Here is a 14,796-nt window from a genome sequence, read left to right as displayed (position 1 = left end):
TTCCATCAACACCAATGCCGCTGAAACTGATTAACAACCCCCTTTGCCACGTACCTGACCAAAACCTTATCAGAAAAGTGCAATTGAATTCATGCCATACCCTGATAAAAAATTGTTCCTTTAATTTTTTTGAGCAGTGTATGTACGGGTATGTATATATATACATATATATATTTATATATATATGTATATATATATGTATGTATACATATGTATATATATACAGGTAAAAGCCAGTAAATTAGAATATTTTGAAAAACTTGATTTATTTCAGTAATTGCATTCAAAAGGTGTAACTTGTACATTATATTTATTCATTGCACACAGACTGATGCATTCAAATGTTTATTTCATTTAATTTTGATGATTTGAAGTGGCAACAAATGAAAATCCAAAATTCCGTGTGTCACAAAATTAGAATATTACTTAAGGCTAATACAAAAAAGGGATTTTTAGAAATGTTGGCCAACTGAAAAGTATGAAAATTCAAAATATGAGCATGTACAATACTCAATACTTGGTTGGAGCTCCTTTTGCCTCAATTACTGCGTTAATGCGGCGTGGCATGGAGTCGATGAGTTTCTGGCACTGCTCAGGTGTTATGAGAGCCCAGGTTGCTCTGATAGTGGCCTTCAACTCTTCTGCGTTTTTGGGTCTGGCATTCTGCATCTTCCTTTTCACAATACCCCACAGATTTTCTATGGGGCTAAGGTCAGGGGAGTTGGCGGGCCAATTTAGAACAGAAATACCATGGTCCGTAAACCAGGCACGGGTAGATTTTGCGCTGTGTGCAGGCGCCAAGTCCTGTTGGAACTTGAAATCTCCATCTCCATAGAGCAGGTCAGCAGCAGGAAGCATGAAGTGCTCTAAAACTTGCTGGTAGACGGCTGCGTTGACCCTGGATCTCAGGAAACAGAGTGGACCGACACCAGCAGATGACATGGCACCCCAAACCATCACTGATGGTGGAAACTTTACACTAGACTTCAGGCAACGTGGATCCTGTGCCTCTCCTGTCTTCCTCCAGACTCTGGGACCTCGATTTCAAAAGGAAATGCAAAATTTGCATGGTTGGGTGATGGTTTGGGGTGCCATGTCATCTGCTGGTGTCGGTCCACTCTGTTTCCTGAGATCCAGGGTCAACGCAGCCGTCTACCAGCAAGTGGGATGAGGACCGATGCTGAGTGCCAAGCAGGGAAGAATGCTGGTATGAGCTTTTAAACATAACCCGTTAACTGCTGCCAATCAAACGGTGAATAAGATACTCTTTAGGGTTCATATGTTTGTAAATCTGACTGTGATGAAGTCAGTGCCTCACCAGCCATGAACCTCACCGCACTGATACACATAAACATATATATATATATATATATATATATGTACATATATACATACACATATATATATATAGACACATTATATATATATATATATATATATATATATATATATACACATATATACATATACACATATAAACAAAATACAACCTATAGCAATGTTCACTCTAGTCGTTAAGTAATCCTGCGTGACGTTAAAGAATATTCTGCACAATGCTCTAGCATACTCTTCTTTCTGCTGCTCAAATAGATGACCGGTTAAAAATGGCAGTCGAATTTTCTGCGCCGCAGCATCCAATGTGGCGTCTATATCTATGATGTCCAACGCTCCCTCAACAGTAGCCATCTTGATCAACGATTAGCAGAAGTTTGTCACTTTCCTTTATTATAGAAAAACTACAGATTCAAACGTTTGGCTAGAAGCAGATCTGCTCTTTCAGTACCTAAAGTGTCATAAAAAATAATGGCACACTATATGTAAGTTAGACAATATTTCATGTAAATAGTTCACTCAGTCTTCAACAATGCTCATCATTGCGCTCAGTTTCAGTCTGCAGGCCGACTCTTCTTCTTGGCTCGCTCGAACCTGCTGCTGAAGGTGCTTCAATCGCTCAGTCAGGGATGACGAAGTCCTGGGCCACTCCTCCTTCACCGCTGACACAAAGGTCGACGCTTCCTGGAAACATTTTTACTGTACGGTAAGTTCTTTTTCAAAAACACAACATACAAAAATGGGTAAGAAAAACAAACTTGTCCAAGAAAAGCCAGTCATTGTTGTCATGTGATCTAATCAGTTCATGTGTGTGTTGACACTGCCATGTTTTATTTGTGTTTATATTGAACATCATGTGGTGCAAAAGGGCTTTTTCCATGCTGTCAACAGGTGCTTATTTACCTTAAACAAACATAGCCTGGACTATATACTACAGTATTTGTTATATCTTACATTTTCAAAAGTATGCACGCATTGAAGTTTGTCCTAGTTGTGTTGCCGTAGTCAGGAAGTAGTCTTTGCCATTAAGTGGATTGTGCCAGTCATGACTTTTGAGCCCGACAGTCTTTAAACTGTAATATTGTACTTATTACATATCAGCTGTTTGTAACATGCATCATAGTTGCCGTTGTTTTATAACCAAATTTGGAAGTGTTGCAATTGCCATGCAACATCGCTAATGCTAATCAGTAGCATATATTTGGTATAGCCAATTTAAATGAGCATTGAGCTAGCACATTTTTCATTGCATTTATTATATGTTAGAATGTCATAGAGAAGTTATTTTGTATCTCATCTAACTTATAGTGACATACTGTATTATTCAGACTATAAAGGTTAAACTTAAAATCTTTTCATTTTCTCAGAAATCGTCATCCATCCATCTTCTTCCGCTTATCCGAGGTCAGGTCGCTGGGGCAGCAGCCTAAGAAAAGAATCCCAGATTTCCCTCTCCCTAGCCGCTTCGTCCAGTTCCTTCCGGGGGATCCCGAGGCGTTCCCAAGTCAGCTGGGACACATAGTCCTCCCAACATGTCCCGGGTCTTCTCCATGGCCTCGTACTGGTCGGATGTGCACTAAACACAGGGAGGCGTTCGGGTGGCATCCTGACCAGATGCTCGAATCACCCCATCTGGCTCGTCTCGATGTGGAGGAGCAGCGGCTTTACTCTGAGCTCCTCCCAAATAACAAAGCTTCTCATTCTATCTCTAAGGGAGAGCCCCGCTAACTGACGGAGGAAACTATTTTTTGCTTGTACCCGTGATCTTGTCCTTTCGCTCATAACCATAGGTGAGGAAGGGACTGTAGATAGATCGGTAAATTGAGAGCTTTGCCTTCCGGCTCAGCTCCTTCTTCACCACGACGGATCGATGCAAACGCCACACCGTTCTGCCTGTCGTTCTCACGATCCACTCTTCCTTCACTCGTAAACAACACTCCGACGCATTTCAACCCGGCGATGGCACCCCACCCTTTTCCGGGCGAAAACCATGGACTCGGACATGGAATTCTCATCCCAGTCGCTTAACACTCAGCTGCGAACCGATCCAGTGAGAGCTGAAGATCCTGGCCAGATGAAGCCATCAGGACCACATTATCTGCAAAAAGCAGAGACCTAATCCTGCAGCCACAAAACCGGAAATCTTCAACGCCCTGACTGCGCCTACAAATTCTGTCCGTAAAAGTTATGAACAGAATCGGTGACAAAAGGCAGCCCTGGCAGAGTCCAACCCTCAATGGAAAAGAGTCCAACTTACTTACAATGTGGACCAAGTTCAATCAGGCGGCCCATACTCTGAAAACTCCCCACAGGACCTCCTGAGGGACACGGTTGAATACCTTCTCCGAGTCCACTAAACACATGTAGACTGGTTGGGCAAACTCCCATGCACCTGCAAGGACCCTGCCGAGAGTATAGTGCTGGTCCACAGTTCCACTAACAAGACGAAAACCACAATGCTCCTCTTGAATCCGAGGTTCGACTATTCAGCGTAGCCTCCTCTCCAGTACACCTGAATGGACCTTAGACAGAAGGCTGAGGAGTTTGACCCCACACAGTTGGAACACACCCTCCGGTTCCCCTTCTTAAAGAGAAGAACCACCACACCACTCTGCCAATCCAGAGGCACCGCCCCCAATGTCCACGCAATGTTGCAGAGTCTTGTTAACCATGACAGCCCCACAGCATCCAGAGCCTTAAGGAACTCCAGGGGGATCTCAACCACCGAGGGGCTTTTTAACTACCGGTACCTTGGCAACCTCAGCCCCAGAAATGGGAAGTGGGATTGATGTAGGCTTTAAAGTATTCCCTCCAACGATCCACAACATCCTGAGTCGAGGTCAGCAGCACACCACCCCCACCAAACACTGCTTCCCTCTGCTGAGGCAGCTGATGTTGGTCCAGAATCGCTTCGAAGCCATTCGGAAGTTGTTTCCATGCCTTGCCCGGACTCCTTCCATGCCTAGGTTTTCGCCTCTGTGACCGCCAAAGCCGCACACCATTTGGCCTGCTGGTACTTTTCCGCTACTTCCGAAATCCCAAGAGCCAAAAGGACCCCATAGCTTGACTGCAGACACCAGGGGGTTCTGGGATTACCACCACGACAGGCACTACTAACCAGAGGCACAAAACATGGTCCACTCGGACTCAGTGACATGTTCAAAGTTCTTCCAAAGGTGGGAATTAAAACACTCTCGACAGTGTCTCTTACAATCAGCGCCTTGTGTATGTACTGATTCTGGTTGTGCTGACCTCAAACCAATTTTATATGGTAGAAAGTGTAATGATAAGTGTGACCAGTAGATGGCAGTCACACATCGACCCATGTGGACTGCAGGTTGACACCTGTTCAATAAACGATGCACGCTTGAAAACAACCTGTAAAACATAATCTATGCAACATTTTGACCAAAGAACCACTATTACATGTTATGTAGACCACAAGGAAGTGTTTTCAATGTAGGAAAATAAATCATAACATGACCCCTTTAATGCGCCTTTTGTATGAAAACAGACCCTTTCATCCAGTGTGCTTTACGGTCCAAAAAATATGGTACTTTATTTCTGTATGTCCAGTTTTTTTGTGTTTTGAAGTAAAAACTCACACAAGGAGACAACCTGTTATCTGCCAGCTATATCAATACTGGAACAGGATAGAATATTTTCCATGAATAAGTCAAACCTTTGTGTAAAGGGCATCGCGATGTTTGGCTGGGGGTCCTTGCTTGAGAGCAGTGGGCATGGAGAGCAGGATGGAGGATGGGAGGAGAAGTGGCGTGCACCAGTTGTCTAAAGAATCACCATCTAGCCAGTGTTGAAGCTGCTCTGTCGTCCTGTGAAAAATAAGACATACGGTGAGAAAAACCTCTTTCATACTAGGATATGTGCATCGTGCTCATCAGAGAATATACATAATGATGCAACACTTTTCTTTACCCCCTTGGTTAGTGGTGAGGACATTTATTATCTAATGGTCTTGTAATCATAAATACAACAGAAACCAGCATCAAGCGTATAGTTCTAACTTATATCTGACAATAAACTTGATATTGAAGCCCTCAAAACCACAACATGGAGACGCAGTCCAAGTGGGCTTTGGCCTGGAGGAGGGCTTTGAAATATAAAAAAAGACTGTCAGAAAGCAGCTTGAAGATGTTTTTAAAACAAAATCTATGCACAAGTTTGACCAAAGAACTACATAATGTTATGTAGACCACAAGGAAGTGTTTTCAATGTAAAAAAATATCATAATATGACCCTTTTAAGAGCATTCTTTATTCCCTTTTTATATAATTGTCCTGTTTTTTGCAGTATACTTTGTATACAACTACTCTTCCTTGCATATTCTTTGATAATTATTTAGCTTTCTCCATGACTTGGACTCTAGCAGCACTGTCAGGATCCCAGAAAATTACTGATCTTAAATACACATACTGATTAAAAGCTGATCACAGGTGAGGATGGTTACCTTTGGTGGCCATGTGAACTTTTGTGTGTCACCTTGTTGTAAGGCCAAAACCTTTAGGGTGTGTCAACTTTTGATCAGGGTCATGAAAAGGACAATAAGTAAGGTTGCATTTTACCATCATTACTGTGAGAATACTGCGTATGACAATAGCATTAGGAGTGTCAATCTCATTTTAGCTCAGGGGCCGCATGGAGGAAAATCTGTGCACATGCGGGCTGGACTATTAAAATCATGTCATTAAAACAAAAAAATAAAGACAACTTCAAAAAAAAATTTTTTATCTTACTTTGGCCAAAAATAGAACAAAGACATTCTGAAAATATTACAATAAAAATATAGAAAAAAATACAAGCAGCGGTAAAGTTTAGATCCATGAAGAAAGTGAATGAATGTTTATAACTGAATACATTTACATATGCATTAAATGTATTTTCTTTTGTATAATTTTTTTAAATTAAGTAACGTTTATGACAACCTTTTTCCAAAACACAATATAGAATGTGAGATATAACCCCAAAAATTTACTCTGGTACCCCATTTTTATGACTTGATGGGGTCCCTGGGACATCATTTTGAAGTATTGGTGCGTGCAAAACAGCAGCAGGCGGCTGTGGTCTGCGGGACGGTTCTAATACTAATCAAACATCATCCCGGGGGCCATAGAGAATTCATTTGGCCCACGAGCCTCGACTTTGACACATAGGCGTTAAAGAGTAGGACTAACTGCAGTGTGCACCAGGTAGCATCTGTGAGCAGATAATACTGAATCATGTCTTTCTTCTTCAAACTTATCAGGTCGGTAGTGCATTCTTCACACACACTTTAAGTGAGGAATTAACACTGTATTGTAGGGTCATTCATATTCTCTGAAAAATGACCCGGATATCAGAAGTCCTGCAAGGGTATGTCAACTTATGAGCACAGCATGCTGGGCAATTCTAATCAGTACCTTTTGCTTTCAGTTTTCTCCTCCTCTAAGGTGTGGAGCACTCTGTGGCTCAGCGCCTCTACTCTTGTGGGTGTGTAGGATGCATCAAGCGGTGCTGTCTGGGCCTCCAGTGGCTCTACCAGACTGGTGAACAATCCCTGTCTGAACAGCCAGCTGGTGGGCGTAGCACTGGCGGCTGAACTGGCCCTACAGGGTGTAGAGAGAAGGTCAACAAGGTATTCTGTTTCCAGCAGAACGGTAATGGTGTGCACTATAAAGCTAGCCTTGTTGTTATCCACTGACAATATTGTTTTGTTTGTTTTTCCCCACCTATGTGCTACCACCCCACGCCTGGTCAAAGTGCAATTTGCTAAGAGACATTTGACCAAATATTAGGGGGGACGTTTGTATATATTTGAGCCTCTATGCATAAATTTGATTGTGCATAAAGAAGAGAAACAATGTACTGTAGCTGCACATAAAGCTGAAGTTACAAATAATAGTTACTGCAGTCAGAAATTATGAAAAGGGGCGTTTCCAATTCGATATTGATATCGGTTTGATATCAGCTAGAAACAAAAACCAAGTATTGAATGATATCGACTTGCATCTAAAATCTCCAACAAGTTTGAGCTTTCCTTGTGTTTTAGTCAAGTCATTTCCAAAACAAACAGCATAGCATGATTAGCATAAACAATTAAATAATACATTTTTTTAAGGTAAATAACACTTACCAAAGTCGACCGCTGTGGGTAATGTTTTATATTCTCAATGAAACCTCAACGTTTTGGTCTTGCTCGCTTAATGCAGTCCACACCTCTCTCGTGTGACTGCCATCTACCGGTTACACTTATTACACCGCGGACCACATAAATTGGTTCGAGGTCAGTAAGCACAACCAGAATCAATACATACCTAAAGCGCAGTGTCTTTTTTTGAGGAAATTCAAGGATTTTAAGTGCGCCTTATAGTCCGAAAAATACGGTAATGCACATCAGCTGTTTGATTGTACCGTATTTTCCGCACTATAAGGCGCACCTAAAAACCACAATTTTTCTCAAAAGCTGACAGTGCGCCTTATAACCCGGTGCGCTTTATTACGATTCATTTTCATAAAGTTTCGGTCTCGCAACTTCGGTAAACAGCCGCCATCTTTTTTCCCGGTAGAACAGGAAGCGCTTCTTCTTCTACGCAAGCAACCGCCAAGGAAAGCACCCGCCCCCATAGAACAGGAAGCGCTTCTTCTTCTACTGTAAGCTACCACCCGCCCCCGGAAGAAGAAGAAAAAACGCGCGGATATCACCGTACGTTTCATTTCCTGTTTACATCTGTAAAGACCACAAAATGGCTCCTACTAAGCGATCCGGTTCATAAAAAGACGCAATCTCTCCATCCGCACACGGATTACTACCGTATTTCACAGCTGATATTCCTGTGAACCGCACTGTGGAACGGGAGCACGTACGGTGAATATTCGCACCACAGGGAATGAGAAGTCATCCTTCACTGTGGTTCTAGCTTGCCATGCTAACTTCCTCCCATGGTGATATTCAAAAGGAAGACCTTGCCAAAAGAGACCTTTCCAGCCGGCGTCATCATAAAAGCTAACTCGAAGGGATGGATGGATGAAGAAAAGATGAGCGAGTGGTTAAGGGAAGTTTACGCGAAGAGGCCGGGTGGCTTTTTTCACACAGCTCCGAAGGCGAACACACCTTCACTAAGACGGGCAGATAGCGCCGGTCGACATACGCCAACATCTGCCAGTGGATCGTAAATGCCTGGGCAGATAGTTTCGGTCACAACTGTGGTCCGAGCTTTCCGGAAGGCAGGATTCACAGAACTGCTGCACAACAACAGCGACACTGAATCCGATGACTTCGACGAGGCGGAGCCGGCCATTTTTGGATCCCACGCTTGCGCAACTTTTCAATTCGGACACCGAAGACGAAGAATTCGAAGGATTTACGAATGAAGAATAACTTCAGAAGGTGAGCGCTATGTTTATTTTGTGTGTTGTGACATTAACGTTCGAGCAACATTATGTTGCTATTTATTGCTCTACACCATTTTGAATTTTACTATGTTTGTGATTGCACATTTGCGTACATTTTGGGACAGAGTTGTTAGAACGCTGGTTTTCAATATATTATTAAAGTTTGACTGAACTATCTGACTGTTTTTTTGACATTCACTTTAGCGCAGCGTTTTTTTGACATTCACTTTAGCGCAGCGTAGGCGCGGCTTATAGTCCGGGGCGGCTTATTGGTGGACAAAATTATGAAATATGTAATTCATAGAAGGTGCGGCTAATAATCCGGTGCGCCTTATAGTGCGGAAAATACGGTAATTTAGTTTTGATTCTAATGAGGAGGTGTTGAAATTGGTCTGTAGAATCGCTAATGCTAATCAGTAGCAATGATTACTTCATTCAAGCCCATGATACAAAAGTACGTACCCATCATCCTGCTGTTTCACTCTGTGGCTCAGTCTGACAGCCTTAATCCACTCCTCAGGTGGTTGGAAGCCCTTTAATGACTCTCTGAGATAGTAAACCAGAATCTCCCCATCGTCTGTCACAGCATCTTAAATAAAAGGACAAATGCTTCATGTTAAGATCATATAATATTAACAACAGGTGAAATACTGCCAATAATGCCCCTACCTTCACAGACAGGTGGTCCGGGAACCTGCCAGTCTTTCAGCTTGTGGTCAATGCAGATGAACAGCACATCGACCCAAGGGATCTGACTGTATGCAGAGCACTCAGTGTTGTGGTCCTCATTCCAGAAGCCCAAAGTCTTTTTGAGAGCGCTTCTTTTTCTGTGGTGCTCTTTTCGTCTGACACGCTCCAGTAGGCTTTCCAGACGCGACATGATAAGGGGCTGATTGCCCCGTGTCACTGGGATCTGAGCAGCATAGATATAGATGCCCGAGCACAACTCTGACCATGTGTCTAGATAGAAGCAGAAAAATGGTTAAAGTGATGTTAGGGGAATATTTTCCACCTTAAAGCAATATGGAATATACAGGGAGTCTCACTCTATTCACTTTGTTCTGTTCAAGGACAAAACACAATGAGTACACCCTGTCTTTTATCTTTTTTGGTTTCGATGGTGAGAAGAGGTGCCAGGAACAAGACGAAGTGAGAGTGGACGAAGGTGGGTTGTGTACAAAACACACGCTTAGGCTAACTTTAGGTTTCAGTGGACAACATCCAAACAACTCCATCAGGGAGGGGCAGCAATGAGGACAGAAGCACAAGAACAGAGGGACAATCGAGAGAGAACGCGCCAGACTTTGTAGGGCATGGTTATGTTTTTCGTTTGTGGTTGCATGCTTGGAGGCTCGCTGCAGCATGTGTGATGCAAACTGATTCGCTGGGTCGGCTGCTAACAGGTAGGACATATTTTTAATGGTTTGTTTTTCATTCGGTTGTCCGCTTCTCCTCCTTCACATTAACTTTCTTAGTTCTGATAGTTGGAGGGCAGCATGTCGCTCTCTGAGCGTTCTGCTGCCGGAAAAATTATATGTTTGTTTCTAGTGTAAATGACTCCGAACAATATATAAACTCTCTATTGCGCTAACGACAGAGCAAAAACGCTCGTAACTCAAGGTATGCTCTCAATATGAAGCATAACAAAAAGCAGACAGGCAGCTCGTATCTCAAATTACTGCAAAGGGGAACTGCATTTTTTAAGCATTCTAAATAGTAAAAAATGCGACTAAGTCCGCTTACAATGGAGCCCATAGGAGCCGCTCTATTCTGCTTATAAAGCCCTTAAAAAAACATCTAAACACCTGCATTGAGGTTTTATATACATAATGTAAGTATATATGTAATGTAGTAACAGGCACACTTATAATAAGATGTAATATTTTCGTATTTTGCTCATTTGAGGCACATTAATTTCAAAAACAAATCACACCGTTTGCTTTTTTCCCTAACATCACTGATTGTTACTCACTGCAGACTTCATGAGAGCCAACAAACATAATAAAACATCACTTACTGTACAAGGTCTGCTGTCATTAGGATGCTGACTGATAGAATCTATATTCTCATTTTAGATGAATAAGTCTACCAACATGTCAGATTAAGTCCTCATCCTTCTACTATCAAGGTAAGAGGCATTTTGTGATGATCTAGATGTAAATGGAGTATTGTTGGTGCTTTTTGGATGGTTATTTATTGGGTTTTGTAAGCGGAATATAGGACCTCCCATTGGCTCCATTGTAAGCAGACTTATTTACGAGTTAGGATAATTAAAAAAATACATACGGTAGTCTTCTTGTCTTTCATAATGATTGGGAAGGTTAGGCAGAATTCCCAAAAAAGTGCAGTTCCCCTTTAAGGTACCACTATATTTAACTACTAGCTGCCCAGGGTGTGTAGGCTGCAGTTATACCAATGACGTAAAGGGGAGGGCCACAAATTATGAGCCAGCGGGCTGCAAATGACCAGTAGTCCGTGACTTTGAGACCCCTGATCTACACATACTCTTGGTGTGGATTATTATTCTCCTCTTACGATCTTGTTCTGTAAAAATCTTCTTATTGATCTTATTCTTATTATCGTCATACCTGCTGACTCTTGAATGATGTAATGCAAGACCATGGCACAAATTTTTGTGCAACCTTAAAATAACCCTCTTGGCTTATCAAATCTTCAATAAATCTAAAAAATGTTTTTCCTCATTTATGTGTACAGTATTTCATGTTTTCTGAATGTAAAACCATACTTTTTCTCAGTTACATTTGTTTGTGTTTTTGGATATCTGGAACAAATTAATGGGGGATTTTTTGCGTCAGTTTGTGTACAATTTGGTTTTCGTCAGACTTCTTGGAAGGGGTTACTAATGAAAAACCGAGGTAACACTGTATTGAGGGGTATGTGCTGTATAGGAATTACTGTAGATTAACTACGATCAAAGTATTGGACAGGATGTCGGAAATGTGTAATAAAGTTGTACTTTATATAAGAAATAAATGGGCATCCAAAACGGTACAAAACGATCCTTTTATCTTGTTATCTGTCGTTCATTCATTCACCCGTAGGCTCAATCTCATCAACCACAATGCACCTGCTCCTGGTCTTTCTAACACCTGGTTTGCCGCAATGAATTGTGGAACATGCAGTATTTTAGTTAACCCTTTGTTAGGCTATGAAGTAGAAAACAACTCAATTCAATGTTTCTCAAATAATCAATATCAAATGTATAAATCAAATCAATTCCCTTTTAACTCTTTTTAACTATAAATAATAATAGATTAATTTATCAGCAATTAAATCAAGCATGCAAATTATGAATGATCATCACACATGAACTATATAACCCATAAATTACAACAATTACTGCTCACTGACCTGTGGTAGAAAGTTGCCTCCACTGTGGCAGCTGCAGGCTGAGGATGAGTCTGCGTAACCAGGCCAGGTGTGGGCCGCTGTTCCAGCCCAGATGAGGAACAAACTCTCTGGTGTCAGGCAGGGAGAACTCTCCAGGAGGCCACGCGATTCCAGAGAGCTCCTCGGAAGACACTTTGTCCGCGATGTGACGGATGACGGCGTTGTACAGCTCGACGACGGGAGCGGGATCCTGAGGAGAGAGCCCTGTAGCGGCCCACGCGGCAGAAACCCTACGACTGAACTCATGACTCAAGCTGGCCTCGACGAGATGCATCAGAGTCTGGCAGCAGAGCGGGATGGATGGCGGCGCACGAGACAGCAGCCAGCGTATAGCGGAGTTTAGCTAAAAACAGCAGAGCGGAAGACATATTAAAGAATGTTCTACACCAAGAGTGTCAAAATTGTTTTCATCGAGGGCCACATTGCAGTCATGGCTGCCCTCAGAGGGCTGCTTGTAACAGTGAATGTAAGAATATAAAAGTATAATAGCCTCATTATATATTATAGCCTATGCATTTGGTTATTTGATTTTTGTACGTACAAATTGATGGATAACTTGCTTTGAAATCGTAAGCCAAGGTGACAAGCAGATATTTCAGTATTTGTTATTTTTACAAATTTAAACGGTATATAATAAGTAGGGGTGCTAAAAATTTTTTATCACATTTGAATCCAGATTTTTTCAGTAATTTTCCTAAATCAAATTTTTTTGGCCAAAAAAAACCAAAACATTTTTTAGGCCATCTCTTTGCTTACTTGGTGCACGTATGTGTCATACGTCAGCAACAAAAAGGAGGTTTTGTAACCTGTAAGACGTTTTGTTATAGTATTATTATTATACCAAATAATGCATTGCAAAAATCAGTTTGAATCGAGAATCGTGTTGTATTGAGTATCGATTATGAATCAAATAATACATTGCAAAAATCAGTTTGAATCGAGAATCGTGTTGTATTGAGTATCGATTATGAATCAAATCCTCACCCCAAAAATCGGCATCGAATGGTGAGGTGCCCAAAGATTCACACCAATAACAATTGAAATATATATTATATATATATTATATATATATATAAATAAAAGTTTAAAACATATGAAATTTCATGTATTACATACATTTTTTTCTGTCAAAATGGAAACAAATACAACATTTAGCAAGAAATATGAAGTATCCACATTGTTCCCAGGATTTCGCGGGCCACATTAAATGACGTGTCGGGCCGGATCTGGCCCCCGGGCCTTGAGTTTGACATGTGCGTTTTACACTGATGGAGTATTCGCGTCTTCACTTCACTCAGATTAAAACTGTTAGCTTGTTTTATTTCCCCCTGGTTACATTTTTACACAACGGTGCTTTCACGGTACAGACAAAAAATTACTGAAGTTGGTTTTGTTTATGTCAACCAACTCACAATATCAACATACGATCATGGGTTAAAAAAAATCCTTAATCGCCCATTGTCCTTATCCCTCTGGCCAATTAAACGCGAATTGCAATGGCGATTGTTGGTAATATTGGTATAACATTATGTATTCCCCGCCACACACGTGTTCGCTTATGTGCACTCTGAAGTCCTGAGTTAACTATGTCCGCAAATGTAAAGTTCCAGGAATTCCGTGCAATCCGGATTTTATACATTTTCATTAGTTACAATAAAATAAATGAAAAATACAAAAATATTCAAGGGTCAAAATGCATGTAGAGTATGAGAAATGTGTACATGTTGTATATTACCTGTTTGGCTCCCTGCATATCATTTGTGGTTTCTGGTATGAACAACAATTTGTATTCCGATATAAAACCATCCTTCACTAGTGAAGGCAGCATCAGTTCTGTTGGACGCAAAGAAGAAGAGGACAAAACCATTTCGAGTCAAACATCAGCATTCCACCAAATGATCTGCAATAATAAATAAGCACCACACATTTTACAAACCCCAAAACCAGTGAAGTTGGCACACTGTGTAAATCGTAAATAAAAACAGAATACAAAGTTTCCCAAATCCTTTTCAACTTATATTCAATTGAATAGACTGCAAAGACAAGATATTAAATGTTCGAAATGGAAAACTGTTATTTTTTGCAAATATTAGCTAATTTGGAATTTGATGCCTGCAACATGTCTAAAAAAAAGCTGGCACAAGTGGCAAAAAATAATGAGAAAGTTGAGGAATGCTCATCAAACACGTATTTGGAACATCCCACAGGTGAACAGGCTAATTGGGAAAAGGTGGGTGCCATGATTGGGTATAAAAGCAGCTTCCACGAAATGCTCAGTCATTCACAAACAAGGATGGAGCGAGGGTCACTACTTCGTGAACAAATGTGTGAACAAATTGTCCAACAGTTTAAGAACAACATTTATCAACGAGCTATTGCAAGGAATTTAGGGATTTCATCATCTACGGTCCGTAATATCATCAAAAAGGTACAGAGAATCTGGAGAAATCACTGCACGTAAGCGGCAAGGCCGTGAACTTCAATCTCTCAGGCAATACTGCATCAAAAACCGACATCAGTGTGTAAAGGATATCACCACATGGGCTCAGGAACACTTCAGTAAACCACTGTCAGTAACTACAGTTCGTCACTACATCTGTAAGCGCAAAGCGAAAGCCATTGATCAACAACACCCAGAAACGCTGCCGGCTTCGCTGGGCCTGA

The 14,796-nt window shown here is 41.4% G+C and overlaps 1 protein-coding gene across 2 annotated transcripts in view; it reads right to left on the bottom strand.

Annotated features, from left to right (window-relative positions):
• Nucleotides 1-1,466: 1,466 nt before the first annotated feature.
• Nucleotides 1,467-14,796, bottom strand: part of mcm3ap (minichromosome maintenance complex component 3 associated protein) — a 38,648-nt gene continuing 25,318 nt past the window's right edge. For both annotated transcript variants that reach the window (XM_061982766.2, XM_061982765.2), the window contains 7 exons: nt 13,868-13,965; nt 12,094-12,475; nt 9,391-9,681; nt 9,184-9,310; nt 6,750-6,935; nt 5,015-5,165; nt 1,467-2,016 (listed from right to left, as the gene is read on the bottom strand). In XM_061982766.2, the coding sequence (XP_061838750.1) occupies nt 1,852-2,016; nt 5,015-5,165; nt 6,750-6,935; nt 9,184-9,310; nt 9,391-9,681; nt 12,094-12,475; nt 13,868-13,965 (1,400 nt within the window). In that variant the 3' untranslated portion in view covers nt 1,467-1,851. The remainder of the gene's footprint in view (nt 2,017-5,014; nt 5,166-6,749; nt 6,936-9,183; nt 9,311-9,390; nt 9,682-12,093; nt 12,476-13,867; nt 13,966-14,796) is intronic.

The sequence above is a fragment of the Nerophis lumbriciformis genome, linkage group LG21 (genome assembly GCF_033978685.3).
Source record: "Nerophis lumbriciformis linkage group LG21, RoL_Nlum_v2.1, whole genome shotgun sequence".
Classification (NCBI taxonomy): domain Eukaryota; kingdom Metazoa; phylum Chordata; class Actinopteri; order Syngnathiformes; family Syngnathidae; genus Nerophis; species Nerophis lumbriciformis.
The sequence above is the reverse complement of the archived record's forward strand: the minus strand, read 5'-3'. Positions and strand labels throughout refer to the sequence as shown.